The sequence below is a fragment of the Patagioenas fasciata genome, chromosome 1 (assembly GCF_037038585.1).
Source record: "Patagioenas fasciata isolate bPatFas1 chromosome 1, bPatFas1.hap1, whole genome shotgun sequence".
NCBI classification, from domain to species: Eukaryota; Metazoa; Chordata; class Aves; order Columbiformes; family Columbidae; genus Patagioenas; species Patagioenas fasciata.
The window spans coordinates 166,954,227-166,972,157 of NC_092520.1; the positions used below are offsets into that span (position 1 = coordinate 166,954,227).

The 17,931-nt window shown below is 40.9% G+C and overlaps 1 protein-coding gene and 1 long non-coding RNA gene across 2 annotated transcripts; both read right to left on the reverse strand.

The window, feature by feature from the left end:
• Nucleotides 1-626: 626 nt before the first annotated feature.
• On the reverse strand, nt 627-6,844 carry LOC136113152 (uncharacterized protein C12orf50 homolog). Its single transcript, XM_065858146.1, has 7 exons — nt 6,694-6,844; nt 5,209-5,373; nt 4,616-4,693; nt 4,412-4,525; nt 3,679-3,798; nt 2,109-2,312; nt 627-745 (listed from the first exon to the last, which is right to left on the reverse strand). Exons 1-7 carry the CDS (start codon nt 6,842-6,844, stop codon nt 627-629), a joined length of 951 nt encoding a protein of 316 aa, XP_065714218.1.
• A 7,428-nt stretch (nt 6,845-14,272) lies between these two features.
• LOC136108200 (uncharacterized) lies at nt 14,273-15,234 on the reverse strand. The gene is made up of 3 exons (XR_011735940.1): nt 15,205-15,234; nt 15,001-15,114; nt 14,273-14,387 (listed from the first exon to the last, which is right to left on the reverse strand). It is a non-coding gene; the product is annotated as an uncharacterized lncRNA (long non-coding RNA).
• Nucleotides 15,235-17,931: the final 2,697 nt, after the last annotated feature.

A 17,931-nucleotide genomic window follows, 5' to 3' on the forward strand; every position in this document is an offset into this window, starting at 1 on the left:
GATTTTTTCATCTCAATACATATGAGTTTGACGTCCTTGCTTCAACCAATTCTCCGTTCTTGTTTCCCATTCACTTCTTGGTTCTGTTGTCAAAATAGATAGATAGAAATATTTGTACATTATTGACTAGAATAAATGTACATGCTCTTTCAGAAACATATGAGATAGCGGTTGTAATCTCTGCTTTCAAGACAGCTGTAGAATGTATTCATGGTCCTTAGGGCATCTGGGGGAATGTTTTGTAGCCCGAGTCCTTTTATGAATTTGGACCTTGGCTGATCATGGTTCAGCTGTTGCAGACGCTTCACGAGCAATAACACAGACAAACAGATCACACTCCTATGGTCTGTGCTGTGCTTTGTCCAGCACTACGAGCCAAAACCCACTTGTTGTAGCTCCTCACTTGGAAGGCAGGTACGTATTTTGCTTTTCTATCAGTAATATTGTAAAACATTAAATGTCACGGGTTAGTCCAAATTACATGTTTGCAAACAAGCGGAACTCTTCCCTGCTCTTTCAGATGACACAGCATTGCTTAGAACCTTGTGGGCTTTGGCTGCAAAAGCTTTAAGAGCAATTTTACATCTTCTAGGTGGGGAGAGGCCTGTTGCTTTTGTGAAAAAGAATTAATGGTAAAAATTTCTATCAGTTACCTGAAGGGTTGTTTCAAATGTTCGGAACATTTTTGCGTGTGGGTTTCCTTTCCTCCAAGCTGGTGCATTGTAAGATCCTGAAGTGTATTTGTCTGTAGAAGAGACATAAACATTGTTTCTTAAGTTCAGCTACAGTTTCAGGGAAGACTCAGTGTGATATATGAATTAAACATTACATCAGTTGAAGGATCAATGAAAGCATCATGTGCATCATACATCATCTCTGAAATACAAGCCAGTGTTAAATACAGACTTTCTCTCCAGTACTTTATAGATCATGTGTAATCTTGCAGCATTTCCTCAGGCTGACCGGATCTTCCAAATGAGTCAATTCTGCCACGGACACCCACAACTAGAACAAAGTCAATATTCCTGCGTTGAAAATCTTCCCAAAGACACCAATTGCTTTTCCATTCAACAATTCCATAATCCTATCTCCTCTTTCATCCATGCTTGTGCAAACACTAGATACAAGGCAATGGGAAGTTTTTGTGCTGGGCAGTTGACTGTGCATCAGAGTAAGCTGCCTAATGACTGTTTTCTGTGAGGTTTGGTTAAAAATACTATTCTCTTGTTCGATGTGAATTCCATCTTAATTCCATTAATTCAAGTTATTAATTGCAAAATAATCCTACAATTTTCAGTTTATACACAACATGTAAGCATTACCATAGTTTTCCGTTTGGGTCAAAAACAGAAACGAACCAAACAAAAACAATAAACCGAACCAAACACTGTTTATCCCAAGATGAAGCAGGGATGTTGGCATTCATTTAACTGTCTTCATGTTAAGGCAGAGGTTACTCTGTCAGAGGATGGTTCTTTTTTCTGGAAATGAAGATAGGGAGTCACCTCAAGATGGAGATCCAATCGAGCTTAAGAGAGATGACTGAAACTGGCAAGATGAAATCAAATTTTAACTTCTGATTATTCTAATTATTTACTACTGAAGTTCTAAATGAAGTGAGAGATGAAGACAAGAGAATTATCCAGAGTAACAGTGGGAAAGGAAAGGAGAAAGACAAATAAAACCCAACTGATGTAGGAGATTGTAACAAGCTGGACTAGCAAGTTTAAAATTAAGCGTAAGGTGTAAAATTATGGTTACATCTGAAACAGATTGCTAAAAGAAAGATATAGGACTCTGAATCCCACCTGGGGGCTCTTGTCAAATTTATGACATAGGACACCCTCTGAAGAGGACAGTAGCATCTTTCAAAGGTGTAAATAAAGATGAATTGAACTATCACCCCGAATGAATGGAAAGAGAATGAATTCAGTCTACTGTCCAACAAAAAAAATGTGAAAACATAATACCAGTAAAAAACACAGAGTTTGACACTACATTTCAATCAATATCAGAACTCTGAATAAGACTAAAGTCATTGTTTCTCCAGGATGTAAAATAATAGGAAATATTGCAAATACTCATGAATCTATCACAATCAAACCCACCTGTAGATCCATTGAACTTTGGCTCTTGTTTGACATTGACAGTGCGGTAGAAAACATATGCTGATCTTTGAGGTTCTGAAGAATCACAGTAAGTCTTTCTTCCAGTTGCTCTCCCATGAGGACCATAAGAAGCAGATTCATCATCCTTCCTTTGACCCCTTGGTTGGTAAGCTTGTTTTCCTTTGGGGTCTGAAGTGTGAAATCCTGGAAGTGAAAAAGCAAGCTTAAAAATGTTGTGCAGTTACTCAAAACGTGACATTTGGCAGGAGTCTGGAGGCTGGAAGCCAAGATGAAAACAATGTTCTTTGTGAAGAGTACTGTCCAAATGTGGATTGCCCATACTTGACACTAAGAACAGAAATCAGGTAAGTAGTGCTCAATCATCCAACAGTTTAGTAAATGCAAATGAATAAGCCAACTATTTTCTCAAAATACCTTTTCCTGGGACTGTATTAGGTGAATTTCTTGGCTCCTCAGAAATCCACTTATTCTTCCTTATTTCTTTGGAGTCATGCTTATTTACCAGCTCACTGTGGTTTGTTTCTGAGGGATTAAAATTACACATACTCACTTTCTTAAAAAAACGCATAAAATTTTCTTCTCCACATACTCTATGGTGATTTGAAAACCTAATCTCCCACTTCATACACAGGTCTGCTTGGGCAGAACATGCTTTTACATGTTAATTACTCTGAGAGTATCATTCCTCAAAAGGAAAGCAAAAGTGGCTGTATTTCCTCTGGCACAGGAAATTGTGACACAAGCAAACTCCAAAGTTGACTCTAAAGACAAAGACCAACAGCACTTGGAACTCGTACAAGTGCTTTGAGTGGCTCTCGCTCAGAACACTTCTCATGAGGAATTAGAACATGTTCATGGACATTGTATTTAGGGTTTACGGATAAAAATGACAAACATAGGCTTTAATCCACATAGACGTTCGTAAGAACTGAGAGTGAAAAGTTGTATGTAATGCCTGCGTGTGTCACAGGGGAACCAACCCTTTTCCAAAGTCAAAGTGTAACATCTACGTGGGAACCCAATGGATACAGACTCCAAAGCGCAGGGTGACAACTTCTGAGCCTGAGCTGCCTGTCCTTACAAGAGAACTCAGCAACAAAACCGCAACCCTTAATATGTTCCTCTCTGCCGGTGCTTATTTCTCACCCCTTGCACATGAGGGATGCTTTGCCTCTGTCTCAGTTGTATCAGTGCAGCTACAGGTTGTCCTGCAAACTGAACAACTAAAACAACGTGGCATAAAAAGTAACTTCATCTTACAAAAGGATTACTTGAATCCTCAGGCACTTCAGTGATACCGTTCACAGCACGGGCCCACACAGAGTCTTAACAGCTGAACGGGCATTGCTGACATGGTGACACACAGTGTTGCAGAAATACCAATGAATGGCGGGAGATTCAACCTTCCTAGAATAGATTCCCCTCCAATTTCAATGTACCTGGTGACCAAGGATATTCTACTGTAGTTTAAGGCATGCATATTCAGTTATTTTATTTACCACAAGACAAGATGTTAATCAATGAGAAGCTGAAGCTGAAGTATATTTACCTCCATTGTCAAAGGATCGACGATCTCTTCTGGGAATACGCTCGGCTGGCAGTCTCCTTCCTGAAATCTCTCCTTCTCTTTTTTTATTCATAAATGTTCTGGGAATTCTACTACCATCACCTGGAAAGGCAACAGAAAGAATGTGTGAGCTGCTTGTGTGTAAGCACAGGGAATGGCACTGCCATTCTCTTCCTCCCACCTCTGTGAGATACTGATGAGTGCAATTTCCTTTTACCTCTCCTTTTATATTCTTTCTCTTTTCTTAGATGTTTGGTTCCTGTCTACCGTAACTGAACCAGAATTCCCACGGACTCTAACACCATTTCTAAAACACAGCTTAAAGACAAACTCTGGCTCCAAAGGAAAGAACCAGCTATAAATATTCTCTTCCTTCTTTAGTTTGTCACTTTCCAAGAATTATATTTATTAATCTTATCTGACGACATACATGGAACAGTTGTGTATCTCCAGAAGGTACATATGGGGTGTACAGCCCGTTTCTACCTTTTTCGTGTACATTTGATACAGGTAGTCACCACGTGTGTGACACTATTCATGTATATACATGTGGGGAAGAATTAATGAAGTATTTTATTGTTCTTTGTGATACGCTGTCTTTTATTGTCACTTAATTAAAAAAGAGGGCAGGAGGGGCAAGGTATCTAATAGTTTCTCCCTGTAACTGTAATCCTAAAAGCGGTACATATTGTCCAAGAAGATGGCAAGTCCTCACCTTTCTGCAAGTCTCGCTGGGTAGCTTCCAAGTGTAATTTCTCCTTTTCCCGACGTGAAGACCCAGTTTGTGCTGATTGGTGTTCCTGAGGGGACTGAATCCTGTAATACTCTCCTAAACACAGCGCAAGAGGGAAAATAAACCCAAGGCATAGTATATTGGCATCATTGGTCTTTAGGGAAGAGTGACTGATTTCATATTTACCAGTTTTATAGCATATTTCCTTTATGGCTCTTTCCTCTTCAATTTCTGCAGCAGTCTTAGGCACCCACCTGGAAAGATCTGTAGGAAATAGTTTTAAAAGGTTACTGGGTGTCCATAGATAAAGACCTTCAACAAGTCTTAATAATCAAATAACGTCATGGATATCTCTAAGTGAAATATAGTCAGTGTCTTAACTACATTTAAAAAATACAAAACCGAAACAAATATTTATAAATATGCATAGACATTCAGTTCATCTAGTGAATTGTGTCCCCAACTTTAGAGTAAGTTTGAAGAGTATGTGATGGCCACCTGAATTTGTGGATTACATTTTAAACTCTATTTAATGAAACGGGGGTATGTGGATGATACTGCTATTGAAATATACAGATAGGTATTTCACAGGAGTTAAAACGATGCTTCACATCTGGTGAGTACTGGTTCCAAGATATTGGGGATTAGCTGGAGACTATTTCGAAAATTTGTCTACAACTCTTTTCTAAATAGGTAATGGTTATTATAACAAATCAGTTGTGAAGTGTAGAAAAAGACCCTGTTCTTCTTCTTTGTAAAAGAAAAAATAATCTGTTTACAGTTCTCCATCTCTTCGTTGTCCTCTTCATCATCTTCTTCTTTCCTGAGGCTTATAATCAGTGGAGCATGAACTGCTAGGAAAATATTCTCTTGATTTTGGAGTGATTCTTGATGATGGGCTGGATGCAGAGTCCCTTCTTGGCCACCCTGTAGCAATGGCACATCTGCAGAAGAGCACATAATATTTCTTTATTAGGAGGAACTAAAATATCAAATCTAGGTTCAGACCAGCAGGTATAGCTTTGAAATCTTTATCATATGGAAGGCATCATTCCACAGGCACATTCCGCCTTATGGTAAAACTATTTTGCCAAACTTGGCAAAAGAGCATCTTGCACCAACAGAAAACATGAAAAAACACGGGTTGTAACTCCTCTGACAGAACAGATGAGGAGTGAAGCCTTGTGAAAAGAGGAACATTTTGATCCTTTGATGATGTGTAGAGAAGGCTGGAGATCTCTTCCAGCTGGTGGATACGCTAATTTCAGTCAGTATCCTTCTTTCTTCCACTGTGTTTCAGGATATTTGCAACATAGGGAAACATGTAAGTAGTAGTACCTGTGCTGAAATGAGGACATGAGTTTTGGACCCCAGCTGTGAACATATTTTAAATATGCTGAATAACAGGCAGACCTGTACCACTCCCCATGGCACCTACCTTGGTGAATTTAGCAATATTGAGCACTGGATTACCCATTTTTAGCTTGCACACATTTTTTTCTATGCAAATTTTCAGAATCACAACCCTCTTTATGAAGTACAAAATGTACATTTTTGAGAAACAAAATCTAGATCATGAAAATAATTGACACTTAAACAGAAGAAAATCAGCAAAGACATTCTTTTCCTTAGGAATCTATAGCTGCCTATGATCTTTTCAGAAAACGGTTTCAGAACTGGGATAGCATTTTCTGAGAGCCAGGAAATAAATCTGCCTGAAATAAAAATAATGAAAAAATGTGGGATTATTGATATTGTACCAGCTGACCAATCTGCACCTAGAGACAAAATCAGGATTCTGTCGATTATACTAAAAATGCTGAAGTTGGACATGGTTTCCAGTTTTAAGGAAATAAGAGGAAGATTTGCGGTTTGGGCACTCACAGAAACAGTATGCAAGTTCTTGCCTTGCTCCTCTGGGGCTGGGTGGCTCAACATGACCAGATAGGACGTGAACAGCTCTGGTTTAGTCCCCTTGCTCATGCACCTATGACAAGTCATGCTGACTTGCTCTCATCATCTTTCCTGCAACTTATAGTTAGGAAAATCTGTAACATGACAGCTAAAAAATTCATGTGGCAGCCCTGTTTAAATCCAATGCAATTCCTTTATTTGACTTGAAGTCGCTGCGGTAGCAGATCCTACCCTGTTGATTTGCCATGGCACATTTAGAATGTTCATAGAGATTACTAAGCACTGCAAGGACATTCTTTTGTATGCACTTACTCTAATGAACAAATAGTAGAGAAACTATTTTTACTCACTATTACTGGGTGGCAGAAAAAGTCCATTTATATTTCGAGGTTTGCTATGATGGAAGGCACAATTGATCCTCACACAGCCTGAGGGTTGTTTTTCCCAGAAACAAGCGATGTGGCTGTACTTCTTCTGCTGCAGGAGAAAAAGAGTTGTCATATATTGTAAAGAGAACAACAAAAATGGACTAAATGGAGCAGTACACTGTCTACTGCTGTGAACATATGACCAAGATTTTGTAGGACTATATTCTGATATTTTAGAACACTTGAAGTTATCATGAAAGTTATCTTAAGCTCCAGAACACACTGAAGTTACCCAAAGTTAGGCTGATGGAGCTTTCATGATGTAAAATTGTTCGTAGATGAGAACAGGAGTAAAGCACTCTAATAACTGTACTGCTGACCTTTCAGGAGATGCTAGGAAGAAAAAGCATATGTTAATTACTTAACTCCAGCTAACTCTAAAGTTATCCTGAGTTAGGAAAGATTCCCCAAAAAAACCCTGAAGAACTAAAAAAAAAAACCAAAACAAACAAACAAACCCAAACAAACAAACAAACACCCAAAACCACAAACAAACAACAAAAACGAAAAAAAAAACAACCTACATGGACTTGTTTAATTGTGTAATTATTACTACTTTACTCACACATATGTGGACACTGCTGCTCTCTGTATTAGTCCAAATTTCACCAGCTAAAAAGTCCACACAATATTGCAGAGATAGCGCTTTCATGAGAGTCACTCTTGTTAATGCTATTTCAAATTGTTTTTCTGCATCTCTGTCTTATTAAAGACAACAGATGTTAGGATCGTTCCTGATTATGCAATTCACTTCTTAATGAGTTTCTGTGTGATATTTCAGAGGAAGATTCACCCATATCCAGACATTAAAAGCTGGGTCTAAGAATGGCATCTCTAAACATACCACGTTTGGACTGTAGTCAGTTCAACTGGGCCGTCCCCTGAGACTCGCCGGGTCTGGTGCCAAAGCCCATCTCCAAGACATTAACGCCTAAATCCCCATTGCTGACATGGATGCAAAACAAAAAGTTGTCCATGGTTCAGAAGATCATTGGCTCTTCTCGCCATGTCCAAAAATCAAATTTTTCCTCTACAGAGGTGGTCATGACCCAGACACAGTGACCTATCAGCTTCTACGTTTATGTAACTGACCTCCCTGTCAACATGGCTGTATCAAGAAATCAAGGATCCAAAGCACTCTAAGATCTACAGCACTTACCTGTGCGCCAGGGGAAGAGCGGAAATGGCTGGCATTCCCATTTGGGCTCATTTTCAGCATGCCAAGTGGCAGCAAAAGGCGCTCATGCAGACGAGCTGGCCCGTTCTTCAGCCTGGCCAAACGGACAAGGCAGTTGCGAGCCAGTATAGAATGTTACGTTTCGAAAGTTCCAACTGCTTCTCCAGCTCCTGATGTCAACATCATGGCGCCAGGAGAGTTGTCCAGTTTGAACATCTTCTTTCATCTCCATTGCTTCAGTGCAAATCCCAGAAAACGGGACCATTTCAGAGTCTCCATTCCAGTGTTTCTTTAATGAAAAATGGAACAAACCCATTTGCCAGGGCTTCAGTAATATCCAACATGTTCCTGTAGAGCCTGTGGCCTGAGAAACAAACCTGTGATAGTGCAAAGACAAACCTTATTCTTTGACTATTTTTTAAGCAAAACCCAATATTTTTCTTGCTATAGCTCTTTCTTTTGATGGGAACACTTGCTGCTCCTGTGATTCTAGTACACTGTTGGCTGTTCACTGCTGACATGGTTGGGGTTACTTGCTTTTTCTTGCTTCTGCAATGTCTACTGCCAGCTCTAAAGCAGAAAGAGCAGCGTCCCCTTGTGTCCCGAATTAATCCCCCTATTTCCATTCGTGTCGTGGGCTGGCTCAGAACCAAAAATACCTATGGGGGGAAATGAAGTTTCAGTCCCGGGCAATGCTGAGGTGAACTGTTACCCCAGGACATGGGGACGGCTGCTGGGGACAGGCCACCGCGCCCGCCCTGGCCTGGCCTGGCCTGGCCTGGCCTGGCCTGTTCTTCGCCGCCTCCCCAGCGCTCGGGTGCGTCGCGGGGCTCCTGGCGGGCGGGCGGTCCCGGACTCCATTTCCCGTGGCGCAGCGCGGGGCGGTGCAGCCGCAGTTCCGCCCGGCGCTGGTCCGGCGTTGGCAGCGGGCGGGCTCGGGTGGCCGGGGCCATGAGGCGGCGCGGCGCGGTGCAGCCGAAAGTGCCGCGTGTATTCGTGACCGAGGTGAAGGAGGAGGCGTCGGCCAAGCGGGAGCGCCATTTCAGGTCTGTCCCCTCTCCTGCCAAGTGCATGCAGGTGTTCACCCTGATATTGAGTTTGCTAAGTGCGGGTACAGTCATGGCAGGAATGAGGCGGCACTGTGAGCCTGTGTACAACCGTTTTGCCGGCCCTGCCTGTGAGCCCTGCAGAGACAAGATGAGATTTTTCTCTTCTTTAGGTTTTCTGTTTTTCTTTTTTCTTTTTTTTTTTTTCTGTTCTGAAAGGAATATCAGGCTTATGACCGAAAAATTGATTAGAGGCTGTAAGATGTGGAGTATGTAGGCAGATGACAGTAAAGGAGCCCAGTCAAAGTTAATTCTTGCCAAGATGTAACAGGCAGTTACAGCTCCAACCTTTGTTTCCCGGTTTAATAGAACCAGAGAACCATACACTGGCCTGAGGTGGAAGTGACACACAAGGATCATTAGTCCAACTCCAGTCCCTGCACAGGACAACCCCACAGTTCACACCACGTGCCTGAGGGCGTTGTCCAGTCTCTGCTTGAACACTGTCAGGCTTGGAGCCCTGCCACCTTCCTGAGGAGCCTGTTCCAGTGCTCCACCACCCTCTGGGTAAAGAACCTTTTCCTCAGGTCCAGCCTAAAGCTCCCCTGGCACATCTTCCTGCCATTCCCTCGGGCTCTGTCATTGGTAGCCAGAGAGATCAGCGCCTGCCCTTCCTTCTCCGCTTGTGAGGAAGCTGTAGACCATGATGAGGTCTTCTCTCACTCCTCCTGACTGAACAAACCAGGTGACTTTATCTGCTCCTCGTACGGTTTCCCTGCCAAAACCTTCACCAACTTTGTAGCCCCTTCCAGACACTTTCCAGTAGCTTTATATCCTTTTTATTCTGTAGTGCCCAGAACTGCACCCAGTGCTCCAGGTGAGGCCGCACCAGTGCAGAGCAGAGCAGGACAATCACCTCCCTGGCATGGCTGGCAATGCTGTGCTTGATGCACTCAGGACACGGTTGGCCTTCTTGGCTGCCAGGACAACACTGTTGGCTCATGTTCAAGTCGCTATCCACCAGACACCCCAGGTTGCTCTCTGCAAAGCTGCTCTCCAGCATCTTGTGCCCCAGTCTGTATGTACAGCCAGGGCTGCTGTGTCCCAGGTGCAAAATCCGGCACTTGCTCTTGTTAAACTTCATGCAGATGGTGATTGCCCAGTTCTCCATTTTCTCCAGATCCCTCTGCAGGGCCTCTCTGCCCTTGACAGTGTCAACAGCTCCTCCCAATTTTGTGTAAGCAGGACACTTTGGATTCCCTCAAGTCCTGTGTCTAAGTCATTTATGAAGACATTGAAGAGTGCTGTCCATAAGACGGATGCTTGTGGAACCCACTAGTGACTGGTGTCCAACCCAACATGACCCCATTTACTAGAACCCTTTGAGCCTGGCCCGTCAGCCACTCACTGCATTGTGTGTTTATCCAGCTGTGTACTGGACATCTTGTCCAGGAGAATGCTGTGAGAGACAGTATCAAAGGCTTTACAGTAAAACCAAAAACAATTTATTACTTAAGGTATATATTCATTAAAACTTCTTTATACATTAAAATTTATGTTAAATATATTGGGGGAACACTCTTCATAGAGATTTTTTCATCTCAATAAATATAAATTTGAGGTTCTCGTTTTATCCAGTTCTCCGCTTAACGTATTCTTCTTGTTTCCTATTCACTTCTTGGCTCTGTTGTCAAAATAGATAGACAGAAATATTTGTACATTATTGACTAGAATAAATGTACATGCTCTTTCAGAAACATATGAGATAGCGGTTGTAATCTCTGCTTTCAAGACAGCTGTAGGACGTATTCATGGTCCTTAGGGCATCTGGGGAATGTTTTGTAGCCCGAGTCCTTTTATGAATTTGGACCTTGACTGATCATGGTTCAGCTGTTGCAGACGCTTCATGAGCAATAACACAGACAAACAGATCACACTCCTATGGTCTGTGCTGTGCTTTGTCCAGCACTACGAGCCAAAACCCACTTGTTGTAGCTCCTCACTTGGAAGGCAGGTACGTATTTTGCTTTTCTATCAGTAATATTGTAAAACATTAAATGTCACGGGTTAGTCCAAATTACATGTTTGCAAACAAGCGGAACTCTTCCCTGCTCTTTCAGATGACACAGCATTGCTTAGAACCTTGTGGGCTTTGGCTGCAAAAGCTTTAAGAGCAATTTTACATCTTCTAGGTGGGGAGAGGCCTGTTGCTTTTGTGAAAAAGAATTAATGGTAAAAATTTCTATCAGTTACCTGAAGGGTTGTTTCAAATGTTCGGAACATTTTTGCGTGTGAGTTTCCTTTCCTCCAAGCTGGTGCATTGTAAGATCCTGAAGTGTATTTGTCTGTAGAAGAGACATAAACATTGTTTCTTAAGTTCAGCTACAGTTTCAGGGAAGACTCAGTGTGATATATGAATTAAACATTACATCAGTTGAAGGATCAATGAAAGCATCATGTGCATCATACATCATCTCTGAAATACAAGCCAGTGTTAAATACAGACTTTCTCTCCAGTACTTTATAGATCATGTGTAATCTTGCAGCATTTCCTCAGGCTCACGGGATCTTCCAAATGAGTCAATTCTGCCACGGACACCCACGACTTGAACAAAGTCAATATTCCTGCGTTGAAAATCTTCCCAAAGGCACCAATTGCTTTTCAATTCAACAAATCCATAATCCTATCTCTTCTTTTCTCCCTGCTTAAGCAAACACTAGATACAAGGCAATGGGAAGTTTATGTGCTGAGCAGTTGACTGTGCATCAGACTAAGCTGCCTAATGACTGTTTTCTGTGAGGTTTGGTTAAAAATACTATTCTCTTGTTCGATGTGAATTCCATCTTAATTCTATTAATTCAAGTTATTAATTGCAAAATAATCCTACAATTTTCAGTTTATACGCAACATGTAAGCATTACCATAGTTTTCCGTTTGGGTCAAAAACAGAAACCAACCCAACAAAAACAATAAACCGAATCAAACACTGTTTATCCCAAGATGAAGCAGGGATGTTGGCATTCATTTAACTGTCTTCATGTTAAGGCAGAGGTTACTCTGTCAGAGGATGGTTCTTTTTTCTGGAAATGAAGATAGGGAGTCACCTCAAGATGGAGATCCAGTCGAGCTTAAGAGAGATGATTGAAACTGGCAAGATGAAATCACATTTTTAACTTCTGATTATTCTAATTATTTACTACTGAAGTTCTACATGAAGTGATGGATGAAGACAACAGAATTATCCAGAGTAACAGTGGGAAAGGAAAGGAGAAAGACAAACCCAATTGATGTACGAGATTGTGAGAAGCTGGATTATCAATTTAAAAGTAAAACGTAAGGTGTAAAATTATGGTTACATCTGAAAGAGATTGCCGAAAAAAGGTATAGGACTCTGAATCCCACCTGGGGGCTCTTGTCAAATTTATGACATAGGACATCCTCTGAAGAGGACAGTAGCATATTTCAAAGGTGTAAATAAAGATGAATTGAAATATCACCCCAAACGAATGGAAAAAGAATGAATTCAGTCTACTGTCCAACATAAGAAATGTGAAAACATAATACTAGTAAAAAACACAGAGACTGACACCACATTTCAGTCAATATCAGAACCTTGAGTAAGACCAAAGTCATTGTTTCTCCAGGATGTAAAATAATAGGAAATATTGCAAATACTCATGAATCTACCACAATCAAACCCACCTGTAGATCCATTGAACTTTGGCTCTTGTTTGACATTGACAGTGCGGTAGAAAACATATGCTGATCTTTGAGGTTCTGAAGAATCACAGTAAGTCTTTCTTCCAGCTGCTCTCCCATGAGGAACGTAAGAAGCAGTTTCATCATCCTTCCTTTGACTCCTTGATTGGTAAGCTTGTTTTCCTTTGGGGTCTGAAGTGTGAATTCCTAGAAGTGAAAAAGCAAACTTAAATATGTTGTGCAGTTACTCAAAATGTGACATTTGGCAGGAGCCTGGAGGCTGGAAGACAAGATGAAAATGATATTCTTTGTGGAGAGTCCTGTCCAAATGTGGATTGCCCATATTTGACACTAAGAACAGAAATCAGGTAAGTAGTGCTCTATCATCCAACAGTTTAGTAAATGCAAATGAATAAGCCAACTGTTTTCTCAAAATACCTTTTCCTGGGACTGTATTAGGTGAATTTCTTGGCTCCTCAGAAATCCACTTATTCTTCCTTATTTCTTTGGAGTCATGCTTATTCACCAGCTCACTGTGGTTTGTTTCTGTGGGATTAAAATAACAGATATTCACTTCCTTAAAAAAACGCACAAAAATTTCTCCTCCAGATACTCTATGGTGATTTGAAAACCTAATCTCCCACTTCATACACAGATCTTCTTGGGCAGAACATGCTTTTACATGTTAATTACTCTGAGAGTATCATTCCTCAAAAGGAAAGCAAAAGTGGCCGTATTTCCTCTGGCACAGGAAATTGTGACACAAGCAAACTCCAAAGTTGACTCTAAAGACAAAGACCAACAGCACTTGGAACTCGTACAAGTGCTTTGAGTGGTTCTCGCTCAGAACACTTCTCATGAGGAATTAGAACATGTTCATGGACATTGTATTTAGGGTTTACGGATAAAAATGACAAACATAGGCTTTAATCCACATAGACGTTCGTAAGAACTGAGAGTGAAAAGTTGTATGTAATGCCTGCGTGTGTCACAGGGGAACCAACCCTTTTCCAAAGTCAAAGTGTAACATCTACGTGGGAACCCAATGGATACAGACTCCAAAGCGCAGGGTGACAACTTCTGAGCCTGAGCTGCCTGTCCTTACAAGAGAACTCAGCAACAAAACCGCAACCCTTAATATGTTCCTCTCTGCCGGTGCTTATTTCTCACCCCTTGCACATGAGGGATGCTTTGCCTCTGTCTCAGTTGTATCAGTGCAGCTACAGGTTGTCCTGCAAACTGAACAACTAAAACAACGTGGCATAAAAAGTAACTTCATCTTACAAAAGGATTACTTGAATCCTCAGGCACTTCAGTGATACCGTTCACAGCACGGGCCCACACAGAGTCTTAACAGCTGAACGGGCATTGCTGACATGGTGACACACAGTGTTGCAGAAATACCAATGAATGGCGGGAGATTCAACCTTCCTAGAATAGATTCCCCTCCAATTTCAATGTACCTGGTGACCAAGGATATTCTACTGTAGTTTAAGGCATGCATATTCAGTTATTTTATTTACCACAAGACAAGATGTTAATCAATGAGAAGCTGAAGCTGAAGTATATTTACCTCCATTGTCAAAGGATCGACGATCTCTTCTGGGAATACGCTCGGCTGGCAGTCTCCTTCCTGAAATCTCTCCTTCTCTTTTTTTATTCATAAATGTTCTGGGAATTCTACTACCATCACCTGGAAAGGCAACAGAAAGAATGTGTGAGCTGCTTGTGTGTAAGCACAGGGAATGGCACTGCCATTCTCTTCCTCCCACCTCTGTGAGATACTGATGAGTGCAATTTCCTTTTACCTCTCCTTTTATATTCTTTCTCTTTTCTTAGATGTTTGGTTCCTGTCTACCGTAACTGAACCAGAATTCCCACGGACTCTAACACCATTTCTAAAACACAGCTTAAAGACAAACTCTGGCTCCAAAGGAAAGAACCAGCTATAAATATTCTCTTCCTTCTTTAGTTTGTCACTTTCCAAGAATTATATTTATTAATCTTATCTGACGACATACATGGAACAGTTGTGTATCTCCAGAAGGTACATATGGAGTGTACAGCCCGTTTCTACCTTTTTCGTGTACATTTGATACAGGTAGTCACCACTTGTGTGACACTATTCATGTATATACACGTGGGGAAGAATTAATGAAGTATTTTATTGTTCTTTGTGATACGCTGTCTTTTATTGTCACTAAATTAAAAAAGAGGGCAGGAGGGGCAAGGTATCTAATAGTTTCTCCCTGTAACTGTAATCCTAAAAGCGGTACATATTGTCCAAGAAGATGGCAAGTCCTCACCTTTCTGCAAGTCTCGCTGGGTAGCTTCCAAGTGTAATTTCTCCTTTTCCCGACGTGAAGACCCAGTTTGTGCTGATTGGTGTTCCTGAGGGGACTGAATCCTGTAATACTCTCCTAAACACAGCGCAAGAGGGAAAATAAACCCAAGGCATAGTATATTGGCATCGTTGGTCTTTAGGAAAGAGTGACTGATTTCATATTTACCAGTTTTATAGCATATTTCCTTTATGGCTCTTTCTTCTTCAATTTCTGCAGCAGTCTTAGGCACCCACTTGGAAACATCTGTAGGAAATAGTTTTAAAAGGTTACTGGGTGTCCATAGATAAAGACCTTCAACAAGTCTTAATAATCAAATACCGTCACGGATATCTCTAAGTGAAATATAGTCAGTGACTTAACTACATTTAAAAAATACAAAACTGAAACAAATATTTATAAATATGCATAGACATTCAGTTCATCTAGTGAATTGTGTCCCCAACTTTAGAGTAAGTTTGAAGAGTATGTGATGGCCACCTGAATTTGTGGATTACATTTTAAACTCTATTTAATGAAACGGGGGTATGTGGATGATACTGCTATTGAAATATACAGATAGGTATTTCACAGGAGTTAAAACGATGCTTCACATCTGGTGAGTACTGGTTCCAAGATATTGGGGATTAGCTGGAGACTATTTCGAAAATTTGTCTACAACTCTTTTCTAAATAGGTAATGGTTATTATAACAAATCAGTTGTGAAGTGTAGAAAAAGACCCTGTTCTTCTTCTTTGTAAAAGAAAAAATAATCTGTTTACAGTTCTCCATCTCTTCGTTGTCCTCTTCATCATCTTCTTCTTTCCTGAGGCTTATAATCAGTGGAGCATGAACTGCTAGGAAAATATTCTCTTGATTTTGGAGTGATTCTTGATGATGGGCTGGATGCAGAGTCCCTTCTTGGCCACCCTGTAGCAATGGCACATCTGCAGAAGAGCACATAATATTTCTTTATTAGGAGGAACTAAAATATCAAATCTAGGTTCAGACCAGCAGATATAGCTTTGAAATCTTTATCATATGGAAGGCATCATTCCACAGGCACATTCCGCCTTATGGTAAAACTATTTTGCCAAGCTTGGCAAAAGAGCATCTTGCACCAACAGAAAACATGAAAAAACACGGGTTGTAACTCCTCTGACAGAACAGATGAGGAGTGAAGCCTTGTGAAAAGAGGAACATTTTGATCCTTTGATGATGTGTAGAGAAGGCTGGAGATCTCTTCCAGCTGGTGGATACGCTAATTTCAGTCAGTATCCTTCTTTCTTCCACTGTGTTTCAGGATATTTACAACATAGGGAACATGTAAGTAGTAGTACCTGTGCTGAAATGAGGACATGAGTTTTGGACCCCAGATATGAACATATTTTAAATATGCTGAATAACAGGCAGACCTGTACCACTCCCCATGGCACCTACCTTGGTGAATTTAGCAATATTGAGCACTGGATTACCCATTTTTAGCTTGCACACATTTTTTTCTATGCAGATTTTCAGAATCACAACTCTCTTTATGAAGTACAAAATGTACATTTTTGAGAAACAAAATCTAGATCATGAAAATAATTGACACTTAAACAGAAGAAAATCAACAGAGGCATTCTTTTCCTTAGGAATCTATAGCTGCCTATGATCTTTTCAGAAAACGGTTTCAGAACTGGGATAGCATTTTCTGAGAGCCAGGAAATAAATCTGCCTGAAATAAAAATAATGAAAAAATGTGGGATTATTGATATTGTACCAGCTGACCAATCTGCACCTAGAGACAAAATCAGGATTCTGTCGATTATATTAAAAATGCTGAAGTTGGACATGGTTTCCAGTTTTCAAGAAATAAGAGGAAGATTTGCATTTTGGGCACTCACAGAAACAGTATGCAAGTTCTTGCCTTGCTCCTCTGGGGCTGGGTGGCTCAACACGACCAGGTAGGACGTGAACAGCTCTGGTTTAGTCCCCTTGCTCATGCACCTATGACAAGTCACACTGACTCCCGCTTCTGCCTGATTTCTGACACCTGTGTTGGTTCCCTGCCCTGGACACTCCTTGCTCCAGGTTCCAGCTGTGTAACAGGACTCCTGGAAGCCAAGAGCTTCTCTTAGAAAGGAATGAGAAAAAAAACACACATCTTGTAATATTGGGGTTTTTAAAATTTTCTATAAATATTCTGATTTTCAGATATTGTACAGCCTTGCAAACTGTTCCTGCAATATTTATACTCCATAGCTCTTGCTAACCCCTTTCATGGGACTGATAGAAACATCCGTGACATGACAGCTGAAAATTCATATGGCAACCCTGTTCAAATGCCAATACAATTAATTTCTTTGCCTTGAACTTGCTGGGGTAGCAGATCCTACCCGATTGATTTACCATGGTACATTTTGGACCTTCATAGAGATTAGTGAGCACTGCAGGGACATTCTCATGTCATTGCTTACACTAATGGACAAACAGTACAGAAAATTTTTTTACTCACTGTTACTAGGTGGCAGAAAAAGTCCATTTATATTTCGAGGTTTGCTATGATGGAAGGCACAATTGATCCTCACACAGCCTGAGGTTTGTTTTTCCCAGAAACAGGCGATGTGGCTGTACTTCTTCTTCTGCAGGAGAAAAAGAGTTGTCATATATTGCAAACAGAACAATAAAAATTGACTAAATGGAGCAGTACACTGTCTACTGCGGCGAACATATGACCAATATTTTGTGGGACCATATTCTGTACTGCAGACCTTTCAGGAGATGCTGGGAAGAAAAAGAATCTGTTTCTTAACTGACATGCGGCTGAGTTTCCTTTCCCCCAGAATGGAATAATCAGGTCAATCCCAAATGAAATTGACTGTACAACTGCAAATCTTACATTAGACTCTCTTATTAAATGCACATGGGTCCATG